Here is a 12,294-nt window from a genome sequence, read left to right as displayed (position 1 = left end):
CACCTTCAGTAGACTACATCAAGGACATCTCATCCTGCAATGCTGAGTTAGGTTGGTTCATTTGTGAGACCCAAAGGCCCATAACCAAATAACTTGCACTGTTATTTGTGTAACATAGAAAAGAATAGGAATGTGATATAGCTTCATATGTGACGTATATTGGGGGGAGGGGGAATTTTCCAAGTTCATAATGTACCCAATATTTTTTAAGATGTACTGGCAGCAGTTGGGATGTCTCCCCCAGCACAGACTCAGAAATTGTGGACTTAGATCTAATGGTGTAAACCGGTGCTACCAAAATTACAAAGAAAGAGTAGGACTTGAACCCATAGCCCTCTGACATGCTGGGACAGCAACTGTAAAAACACAAGTAAATTGTACACCAGTTGCCATTTACAATTTATGGAAAATAGTCATTCAGAGGTGTGAAATGTCAGTTCTTATGGCAGTGCAATTAACTCTCACACTCCTGTAGCAAACAGATATTAAAGAGTTTCTTCCTCTATAGAAGATACAATGCTACATAGAAATTTTTTTTCACTGTGTACCCATTAACCACGCCATATAATCCTCAGTAACTCCAGCATGGGATAATGGAATATTCAACTTAGGTCGCTCAGATAGTGGACTATTAATGAATTTGAGTGAAATCTATGGCATTAAAATCGCCCACTGTGGACTGGGACATGAATTCCAGGATTTGATTCTCTTGCCGTCATCATTATGAGAATCTTCTATACCTGCTTTCCCTGGAATGTGGAGTTGAACCTTTAATTCCAAAGGTAAAAAGCAGTGCGCAAAAAATTTTTTCTATAATTTCATCGCACTAGTAAGTGCCAGAATTGATATTTTTCAATTTGGGGATTTTGCCAACACATTCCATGAGTTCCCTATTTCGTGTATCCTGGATCTCTGGTTCAAGTGGATCAAGATCGATGGTGTCTGTCTCCTACTTTCCCCTGAAGTTTGAATGCTTCTCCACAGCAGAGTGAGATATTAAGACTTAATCCTAGGAACAGAAGAACTGTCAAAGATGAGAAAGGACCATTCCGCTCACTCAAGCGCAGCCTAGCAGTTGAAAGTCTCTAATGTGTTTGTCTCCACTATCATGTCTGATTAGGTAATACTTCTTACCTTATTCCAAATATTTATCACCCTTTTGAATAATGAAGTATTACCTAATAGATATTTTAAATATATATTTCACAAAATTTAATCTAAATTTATATTTTTTGGTCCTAGAATCCTAACTTACTTTGAAATACCATATCTACGCCATTTATCAATTTATATGGAATAAATTGCTACTAAATCCAATAAGGAATTCAGGAGAAACTTCTTCATCCAGAGAGTGGTTAGAATGTGGAACTTGCTACAACAAGGAGTAGTTGAGGCGATAGCATAGATGCATTTAAGGGGAAGCTAGATAAGTACATGAGAGAGAAAGGAATAGAAGGGTATTCTAATAGGGTTAGATGAAGAAGGGTGGGAGGAGTCACGTGTGGAGCATAAACACTGGCATAGACCAGTTGGGCCAAATGACCTCCTTCTGTGCTGTAAATTCTATGTAATTGTATATAATATACTTCAGTGAACCTCCTTAATTTTACGCACTGCTTTTTACCTTTGGAATTAAAGGTTCAACTCCACATTCCAGGGAAAGCAGGTATAGAAGATTCTCATAATGATGACGGCAAGAGAATCAAATCCTGGAATTCATGTCCCAGTCCACAGTGGGCGATTTTAATGCCATAGATTTCACTCAAATTCATTAATAGTCCACTATCTGAGCGACCTAAGTTGAATATTCCATTATCCCATGCTGGAGTTACTGAGGATTATATGGCACTGTTAATGGGTACACAGTGAAAAAAAAATTCTACAATTTCATCGCACTAGTGCCAGAATTGATATTTTTCAATTTGGGGATTTTGCCAACACATTCCATGAGTTCCCTATTTCGTGTATCCTGGATCTCTGGTTCAGGTGGATCAAGATCGATGGTGTCTGTCTCCTGCTTTCCCCTCAAGTTTAAATGCTTCTCCACCATTATAAAATGAAATCCTTCAGAAGTTTTTCAGGAGGAGTTCTTGACCCAGAATTGGAGCGAATCCTTTCATTTAAGGAGAACAGCTATCTGATGTAATGCACCTTTCCATTGTCTTCGACAGGTCCCTGGAACTGAGGTATTTCACCTATGGAATTCTCTTTGGATGTGGATCATCCTTTGCTTTTCAGCCTTCATTAGTCATTCTTGGCCATTATTTTAGATGCCGTTTAGGCCTTGCGAATGGAGTGATGACGGCTGGCAGCAGCGTGTTTTCCATCACCCTGCCTCTTTTCTTAAAGAAGATTGGCGAAGCCCTGGGTCTAGCTCACACTCTGCAGATTCTCAGTGTATTTATGTTCATACAGATACTTTTATCCTTGACATATGAACCTCTGATGCCTTTGCCTGCTGCTGGAACAGGAAAGAAGACTGACACAACGAAAAGCCTGACGTGCCTTCATCAGTGCAGGAGATACCTAAATCTGAGAGTGTTCAGGAAGATAACATACAGAGTTTGGGCCTTTGGAATCGCCACTGCAGTCCTGGGTTACTTTGTGCCATATGTTCACTTGGTAAGTGCAGAAATCTTGCTACTGTTTTTCTGTAATAAACTGTAAAACCTATTCTGAATGGTTCTGTGCAGAGAAGGACTGCTACTGTTCTGCCAAATTGGATTAACGACTGGCATCACACAGATCAATCAATTTGATATTTAATGCGAAAATTTCAAAGAATCTGCAGTATAACACAACAATCGCAATGTGGATTTGCTTTAACAGAAGTGATGTGACACCACTTTGGTCTTGCAATGGCTGAAGTAAAACTGCAATAGATTCAGAGCCAACCCTTTTAAAGTTTTAAATGTTGATGAAGAGGTGACTGTTCCTTGGGCTCTTTGTTAACATAAAAAATGTAACTAGGCATTTGGATACAAGTGGGCAGAACTCTACATGTGTGTAAGTACCTAAATCAATGTGGAGCTTACAGTCTAACCCTGTGCTGCCTCCCAGGATGTCCCAAAGCACTTTCGCCACCAAAGAAGTGTAGTATAATGGAAGCAAACACAGCAGCTAATTTGCACACAGCAAAGCCCCACAAACACCAATGAGATAAATGACCAGATAGTCTGTTTTTAGCGGTGCTGGTTGAAGGATAAATATTGGTCAGGACACTGGGAAAACTCCACTGCTCTTCTTCAAATAGTAACATGGGATCTTATACATCACCTGAGAGGCAATGGACTGGCCCTCAGTTTAATGACTCATCCAAAAGATAGCACCTCTGATAGTGCCAGCCTAGAAGATGTGCTCAAGTGTCTGGTGTGGGGCTTGAACCCATGCCCTTCTGACTCAAAGGCAAGAATATAACAGGGATATTAAATACCAGTTTCCACCAAGTATAATTTTTAAAATGTACATACATTAAGTCAACATTTCTATTTCCTGTTGCAGCAAGGATTTGTATCCCTATCTAATATTCAAAAAATCTGAATCTGGGAGAAGGATGGAAAGTCTCTCTAGACCTTGCCTGACTTCCTAGTAAAGTACCAGCAAGATTGGACGCACACTTAGAGAAAGCGGACTGAGAAGCAGAAAACATCAAAAAATAAATTGTACTCAGCATTTCTTCTGCAAACTCAAACAGCAGGAAGTAGACACCCACTAATATTAATTATCAGTATGGCACAGCACGATAGGACAGTATTAATTCATATCTGCATGAAACATAGTGAAGAAGTGGTTAGTTGCTGCCCTGGTGGCTCATTCATTACTCCTCGATAGGGAACTAAGTAATACAGACCAAGAAAGTCCAAGGTCCAATCCCCAGGCAGTACTGAGTTAGTTGATCTCAGTTGAGATGATAGTGTGAGTGTTACAGCTGGACTTCTGATTGATATCCTGAGTTCCTAACACATATGTGGATGTCAAGTAAGGATAGTTTGAGGGTTGGCTGTGATGCCCTCCAACTGCCTAGGCTCACAAATGAAGAATAGTTACCTGGATGAGCTATTGAAGGAACCATACCCCAGTTGCAACCTTCAAGAGAGGAGGGGAGAAAATTAGAGACAAATTAATTTGAAGTATTAAATTGTGGCACTTACACAATAGAATATCCTCCTTATAAGGAGAGGCCACCAAAACCCTCCAAATTAGATTGTCCTTAATAAATCCGAATTATCCAATTTAGATTGAGCTGGAGCTCATCCTTGTTTCAGTTTTGCACAGCTCACTGCAAGTTCAGAGTGGTTATAATGCATGTTGAGAACTGAATATAGGCAGATGGTTGAGATTCCCCAAAATGCAGTATAAATGAGATAATTAGTAATATCAAATTGATCCCTACTTCTGTGTCTTTTCTAACACTGTTTATTGGTATTATTTGTGCAAAACATTAATAACAAGTGCGACTAACAAAAATATAGTGGCCCAGAAATTCTGTGGAGGTTCTGCCGATACTCTGCTGAAATGGGTGGATCCCCCAAAGAAACAGCGTAAGCTGCTGAAAACAGCCGCTTGCCACCATTTCTCTAAGTTATGGCAGAAGACTGGGACAACCCCCACGTAGCTTCCAGGCTTTATCTTTTGGACAAAATGGTCACTCACTTTGTTGGAAACCCCTGTAGTAGCTTGTGGTATTCATTCTAACATCCATTTTGATTTGGCTGCAGATGAATTATGTCAAAAAAGAGTTCAAAGAAACTGAGAAAAATTGGATACTACTAGTCTGCATTGGAGCATCATCGGGAGTTGGACGTCTGGCATTTGGGAAAATTGGTGACTGTATACCTGGACCCAAGAAGGTCTACCTGCAGGTAAATCTATGATGGGAGTCAGTTTGAGAGACAAAACATTCTTAGCTTTACAATCCCATTATATATAGCACCTAAATGTAGCATGTTCAGAATTATTGAGATGAAATTGTGAGCTAACCTTTAGGACTTATAAAATGCCCAATCCGATTTCTATTGAATTATTAAAATTGTTAGTAAGAGCCAGACATAAGGAGCTCAGTGTGTAAATAGACTAACGAGTGTACTACTAAGCCACACAGACCAGTCAAGTACCAGATTCAGTGCCTAGTCTATTATGAGCCAGCTGATATTAGCCAGATCTGAGATGCAGGTGCTACAATTGGCCTCAGCACCCCCAGATTAGAAAAGGTGGCGAGGTTTTCTTGCTTCTAAACACTATTCAGTGACCCCTGCTGGATAATACATGTGTGCGGCCATCAGGTTAGCACAGGATCAGCTCTGATGCTCCATGAAGTCAAACAGCTTGCCAACGTTCACTTTCTACTAGTAGCTACTGTAGAAGAGCTAGGATAAAAGCTGCTGTGGATATAAACTGTTAAGAAATAACATTGAAAAATCTTAACACTGTCAATGTGCATGGGGAACTTGGAAAATTATAGAACAAGGAAAAGCTATGTGCTGAGTTGGTAGTTCAGTGAAAGATCTGTACCCCAATTTCTTTTCTTATAGCTTCTGTTCAATACCTGTCCTCTGTGAAGGTACTTTATTAAGTGTATTGCAGTTTAATGGTCACAGAATTATACAGCACAGAAGGAGGCCATTCATCCCATTGTGTCTGTGCTGGCTCTTTGAAGAGCTATCCAATTAGTCCCACACCCCTGCTCTTTCCCCATAGCCCTGCAAATGGTAATTGACCAATTTGGCGATTAATTTTAATCTAAGATGTTCACTGTAGTTCCTGATGAATAATGGCTTATTCGAAATAATACCTTTATGTTTCCCACTTGTAGGTGGCATCCTTTTGGGTGTTAGGGTTTATGTCCATCATGATACCACTGTGCAATGTATTTGAAGGTGTCATTGTTGTCTGTCTTTTCCTGGGACTCTGCGATGGCTGTTTCATCACCATAATGGCACCTATTGCCTTTGAGCTTGTTGGACCTCGAGAGGCTTCACAGGCTATTGGCTTCCTTCTGGGACTTATGGCTATTCCTATGACTGTGGGACCACCCATTGCAGGTTAGTGGCAAATGAAAGTGGTATTTGTTTTAACATTTATTAGACAGACAAAGAACAATGGATAATTGAGCTAGTATTTAGGGTTGGAGGAACAAGACACTGGAGGTTAACATTTGCTGTTTACAAAGAATTACAAAGAACGTACAGCACAGAAACAGGCCATTCAGCCCAACAGGTCCCTGCTGGTGTTTATGCTCCATGTGAGCCTCCTCTCACCCTTCTTCACCTAACCCTATCAATACATCCTTCTATTCCCTTCTCCTTCATGTGATTATCTAGCTTCCCATTAAAGGCATCTATGCTAGTCGCCTCAACTACTCCTTGTGGTACCGAGTTCCACATTCTTACCATTCTCTGTGTGAAGAAGTTTCTCCTGAATTCCCTATTGGTTTTGTTACTGACTATCTTATATTTATGGCCCCTAGTTCTGACCTCCCTTGCAAGTGGAAATATCTTCTCTACGTCTACCCTTCAAACCCTTTCATAATCTTAAAGACGTCTATCAGGTCACCCCTCAGATTTCTCTTTTCTAGAGAAAAGAGCCCCAGCCTATTCAGTCTTTCCTGATAGGTATAACCTCTAATTTCTGTTATCATCCCAGTAAATCTTTTTTGCACCTTCTCCAGTGCCTCTATATCCTTTTTATAGTGTGGAGACCAGAACTGTTCGCAGTACTCCAGATGTGGTCTAACCAAGGTTTTGTACAAGTTTAGCATAACTTCTCTGCTTTTCAATTCTTTCCCAGTATTGATCGTTGTGGAACACCACTTCCCACCTTTTGCCAGTTTAAGTAACTACCTTTAACAAATTTAATCCCATTTACCCACTCTCTCCCCATAGCCTTGAGGGTTAGGGATGGCCAATAGTGCTTGGCTGCGCTGTGATAGAATGAGCCTCTTGTTTTCAAGGTGGCCCTTTTCTCAGGGCTTCTGAGTCTTAGGAGAACTCTTCAGCAGGGTACGTCGCCATTGCAGGTGCATGGGCAGCCTGGTCCTGTATCCAGACACCTACCTGAGCAGGCATCGGAGGGGAAAACAGAAAATACTGGAAACATTCAGTGGGCCGGGCAGCATCTGTGGAGGAAACAGATGAACTAATGTTTCTGACGAAGGGTCCACGCCTGAAATGCTAACATCTGTTCTCTCCACAGATGTTGCCTGACCCGCTGAGTGTTACCAGCATTTTATGTTTTTTGTTTCGGATTTCCGGCATCTGCATTTTTTTTGCTTTTTTGTATAGGCATCTGAGGGGGCTGTCAGGAAAGGCCACACGAGCTGTCCTCAGGAGAGAGGGCAGCATTGTGAAGGTGAACTCGAGCCACCCGACTCGTGCTGGGCCCTGGATCTGAGTGCCCACTGAGCAGTAGGAGGGCTGACTCGATGATGGCCTTTCGATTCTGCAGATGTGGTGCCCCAGAGCTCTTAGGAGCCAATTGCCATCATTCTGCCCAATTGATTCCAAAAGGCCAAAAAGCTAGTGGTGAAAGACTGACTGGTCTGGAGGCCTCTCTGACAGGGTGGGGGGAAAACGGATGCAGATGTTCCTGGTCCAGCCACTCATTCCAGACAGGCTTGGTGGACCAGCTGGAGTTTTCCTGCCTGTCAATTTCGTATGTTCGTCAAATCCTTCTTGACTATTGGCACTGAGGATGGCATAGAACTCTGCTGTGACCCCTGTCATCTATCTCAGATGACCCTTCTAAGATGACCCTCAGGACATCCATGTAAGCAGAGACATTGCAAATCCTTCTTTTTAGAGCAGAACCCTTGAGATCTTGGTCTGCATGCTTTAAAGGCAGAGGCTCCCTGACGTCAAATCCCACTTTCACCTCTGACTCCCCTGGCACCCTCATGGTTTCTATTTCACCCAGTGAAAAAACTCTTGTTGGATTCCCCCCGCTCTCAGGGGGAGTTCTGTGGGCTGATGCATGGCTGAATGACAGCATGGGTGAGGATATGAGATGGACAGGTACTGGCCTCTTTCTGCTTCCTTGAACTTCAGCCTTCCTTCTGCTTTCAGTGTTGCCATTATCCCGGTTAGCAGCAGCAGATTTTATATCCTGCTGCTGCACCAGGTTTATCCCCCTCCCCCCTGCATTCTGACCATTCTGGAAGCATTGGGAACGTTTCTCCACATTTTCCGCCTTCCTGACGTAACTGTGGCGTTGCAGCTAGATTTAAACAGATTTACACAGGGTGCACGCCTTTCATTATTAAAATTACTTGATCCTGTGATTGACGGTGGAGTCAACACCTTACAGTAGGGCGTCAGACCTCTCACCCTGCCTCACAGTGACACCATCAGAATGTCCAGCTCCATTTGAGTGGTTTGAGTTCCGCTTTTAAGTTAGAATTCTGTAAAAGTGACCAGGAATGAATAATTGAGATCTCTCTGCTTTAAACATTCCTCCAGTTTTTATTTAGAGCCCCTCAGAGGGAGAAATTGTTCAGGAGTAATTTATACCTATTCATCGATCTCTTGTGGAGTTGCACATGTGGAGTCAAGACAAAGACTTCAAATGAAGCAGCCTAATTGTATTAGGGAGCGTAGACATAATACAGGTCCCATGTTAAAGTCATACTTCCCATCTTTATTTTTACATAATATTTGATTTTATATTATTAATTATAGTTTAGTATCAAAAGTTACAACAATTTGGGAAACAGAGAACTGAGTTGGTTAAAGTTGAGGACGTTCTCTGAAGTACAGGCTGAGGTACTATAGTGCCACCACTGGCAGGAGTATAATTCCAGCATGAAAAGTTTACATAGGCAGTTTCCCTTATCAATGTGGTCATAAGGGGGTGAAATTGGTCTTCGGTGGTACTGCAAAACTGGCGATAGCAAATTGACAGACAGTTTAACACCCCCACAGACAGTTTAACACCCCGCCTGATTTCCTTTATTCAATAGAAAAGAAAATTGCACGGGGTGTAAAATGGGCTGCCGATTCACTGTTACCCGTTTTGCGCTATCGCTGAAGACCAATTCCCCACCCCACCACCCCCCAAGAATTTCTAATGATAACACAGATATATACACATCTACATACATCTACGCCAAACTGAGAGGGTGGGTAGGTCTCCATCCTCAGTGTGGTCTGGAAAATAAAACTCACACTGAAGCTGAGCCCATAAATGCTTTTAAAAATTGCGTAGTCACTTGAAATAGATGAATATCAAAGGTTGTGGGGAAGGAGCTTGTGGAGATAAACACAGGCACAGACTTGATGAGCTAAATGGTCTGTGTCTGTGCTGTAGCATTGTATGATTCTCAGACAGACTTAAAGTTTCAGTGTCCAATATACAATTAAATACCATTAAAAATGTACTGAATGTAATGCAGGATTTGTATAGGAGTGGGCAGGGTGTCTCAAGCATTTTATTTTTGTCCTCCTTTCCTTTGAGGAAGGGACTAGCCTCCATGCTGAGTCCTTCCTCTGATATCGTCCCCAAGATCCAGAATTCATCATGTGGACAACTGCAGGCCGAATCTGTGGTGGGGAAGAGCCAGTATTACACAATTTTAATTTGCCTGTAACTGGTCAAACTGTCAGCGGAAGGACCCAGAGTGGAGTCCAGATGTTTCCTCAGGCGGAAAGAGAATAAAAATGAAATGGTAAAACTCTGCTGCCTGTTTCCTAACTCGCACCAAGTCCCATTCACCCATCACCCCTGTGCTCGCTGACCTATATTGGCTCCCAGTCCGGCAATGCCTCGATTTTAAAACTCTCATCCTTGTTTTCAAATCCCTCCATGGCCTCGCTCATCCCTATCTCTGTAACCTCCTCCAGCCCAACAACCGTCCGAGATCTCTGCACTCCTTCAATTCTGGCCTCTTGCGCATCCCCGATTTCCTTCACCCCTCCATTGGCGGCCGTGCCTTCAGCTGTTTAGGCCCTAATCTCTGGAATTCCCTCCCTAAACCTCTCCGTCTCTCTACCTCTCTCTCCTCCTTTAAGACGCTCCTTAAAATCTACCTCTTTAACCAAGCTTGTGGTTGCCTGTCCTAACATCTCCTTATGTGGCTCGGTATCAAATTTTGTTTGATAACTCTCCTGTGAAGAGCCTTGGGACATTTTACTACATTAAAGGGGCTATATAAATGCAAGTTGTTGATATTGAGGCACCTGACCCACTCCCACAAACGACCCATTATCTTTATTTCCTAAACACTTCAATTTGCTTTCGTGCTTTTTCCCTCTTTCATTTCCATGCATAAATATAGCTTGTTTATACTATTATTAACAATGTATAGTTGCACCTCATAACCCCTTTTAAGACTGGGAAAAGATTAGTGGTGAAATTAATCTACAGAAAAACTGCATGTCTTGATTGAACATTATCTTTTTTTACAAAATCCTTCTAATTTGACAATAAATTTTATATAGTTCCTTTAAATTGAAAATCAGTTTACGTGTTGACATACAATTCAGTCCTCGAGCAGAGGCCGGGGGTAAGTGATTACCCATCTGTCTAGATCTGTATAGACCCCTATAGCTCGCACATTCAAGTTGTTACTTGACTAAGTAGTGTGTTTCCATATAGATTAGTGGTTTATTTAATTTAAGCTTCAGCTTGGTGTCGGAGTTTAATACTAACCCTCTTAATCTTTGAACCATTTACTCCACGCAGGAATTCTTCTTGATCGCCTCGGCACCTATCAAGTGGCCTTTTACTTGGCTGGAATTCCACCAATTATTGGGGGATCAGTCTTGTTCTTTGTCCCCATAATCCATAACCGAATTCTTGAGAGGCAAGAAAAAGAAGACCCCAGCACTGGCAGGATGTTGTTAGCTTCTGAAAATGTCTTAAAAGGAGACATGCTTCTTGACAACCCTAAGACAGAAGCCTGCGTATAGACTGTGATGCCAAGCTGTCCTCTCCTACATTCCGGAATGGGATCCTTCCCAGCACATACTGTGATGTTTTCTTTCGGTATATTCAAGTAGTTTAAATTAACATTCGTAAGATCAGGATTATTCCTTAAACTAACGAATTCCATGAAGGCAGGAGGGTGAAAATTCAAGATTTGGCCTAGGTTTTTAAGATAATGCACCAGATTTAAAATGTTTGTGCCTGCACCTTAACTGCCATGTTGAATTTAGCCACAGTCCAGCTGCACATACTGTGTTTCAATACAATAATTTGTGAGAAGTCATCATTATTCTGCCAGCCAGGTACAACCAATCATGGCAAACTCTAATTAAAATCACCTAGTTTCTTTTTAAAAATCATGATACATAATCATAAAAACTTGGAATTTTTCAGTGTTTTTCCTTCATTCCTTTTATCAGGAGCTCTTAATTTTAATGCATTGAAAAGGATTACAGCTTTCTATTTTTTTTGCATTGATTGGATATCATTCTCTACCACCAACTTTGGGATTGGGGCAGAGAACAGCACGGAGTTGTTAAAAATAATATATTTGGTCATTGAATATTCAATTAATGTCTTGGTCAGATGCTTATTTTATGGCTGCTTTCTCGATCAGATTCTGAGTGATAGCATATACAAGACTGTCATTAGGTAATCCTCACATGTACTCACCATTACTGCCCCGATTTACCTGCAGCTCAGAATAATGCATTTGACCAATTGGTCCTGGCAGTGCTGTTATGGTTCCTATTCAAGGACCTCCCTTTCCTATATCTCTATTACTTTTATCGTCTCCTCCAGTGTGTGACAGATGCAAATAAATTAGATTATCTATGGTCTTCTTTCTTCTGTGACTATGCATCTGCCACACACTATAGCTGCACCTATCCATCAAACAACAGAGTGAGGGCTGAGAATTAGTTGTGTGTGACGATGGGCCCCTTGGCTTTCAGGATTCATCCGCATAACAGTACCATAAGCAACTCAAAACATTGTATGCTCTAACCCCCCCTGCCCCTTTTCCCAAAACTTCCATTATCCTATTGGGATTATGTAATGAACCATGTTAAAATACTTTATTTTGTGGTTGAATGCATGTAGCATTTCAAAACTGAGATTGATAGATTTTTGTTAGGCAAGGGTATTAAGTGCTATGGAATCAAAGTGGGTAAAAGGAGTTAAGATACAGATCAGCCATGATCTAACTGAATGGCAGAACAGACTCAAGGGGCTGAATGGCCTGCTCCTGTACTTATGTCCCTCTGTTACATTGTTTTTGCGAATGTTTAAGCACCATCTCCAGTTTCAGTTAAAATAGAAACATGTGCCTTTAGATTGTATGAATACTCTCAGATTGCTTTGCCCAGATCAAAAAGA

The 12,294-nt window shown here is 41.5% G+C and overlaps 1 protein-coding gene across 4 annotated transcripts in view; it reads left to right on the top strand.

The window, feature by feature from the left end:
* The window catches only part of LOC137333080 (monocarboxylate transporter 8-like), a 104,513-nt gene extending 92,433 nt beyond the window's left edge, over window positions 1–12,080 (top strand). For all 4 annotated transcript variants that reach the window (XM_067997194.1, XM_067997192.1, XM_067997195.1 and 1 more), the window contains 4 exons: window positions 2,172–2,622; window positions 4,719–4,862; window positions 5,813–6,041; window positions 10,675–12,080. In XM_067997194.1, coding sequence (XP_067853295.1) covers window positions 2,172–2,622; window positions 4,719–4,862; window positions 5,813–6,041; window positions 10,675–10,901 — 1,051 coding nt within the window. In that variant the 3' untranslated portion in view covers window positions 10,902–12,080. The remainder of the gene's footprint in view (window positions 1–2,171; window positions 2,623–4,718; window positions 4,863–5,812; window positions 6,042–10,674) is intronic.
* Window positions 12,081–12,294: the final 214 nt, after the last annotated feature.

This window comes from Heptranchias perlo, chromosome 15 (genome assembly GCF_035084215.1).
Source record: "Heptranchias perlo isolate sHepPer1 chromosome 15, sHepPer1.hap1, whole genome shotgun sequence".
NCBI lineage: Eukaryota > Metazoa > Chordata > Chondrichthyes > Hexanchiformes > Hexanchidae > Heptranchias > Heptranchias perlo.
Note: the sequence above shows the minus strand (reverse complement) of the source record. Positions and strands in the feature narration are given on the sequence as shown.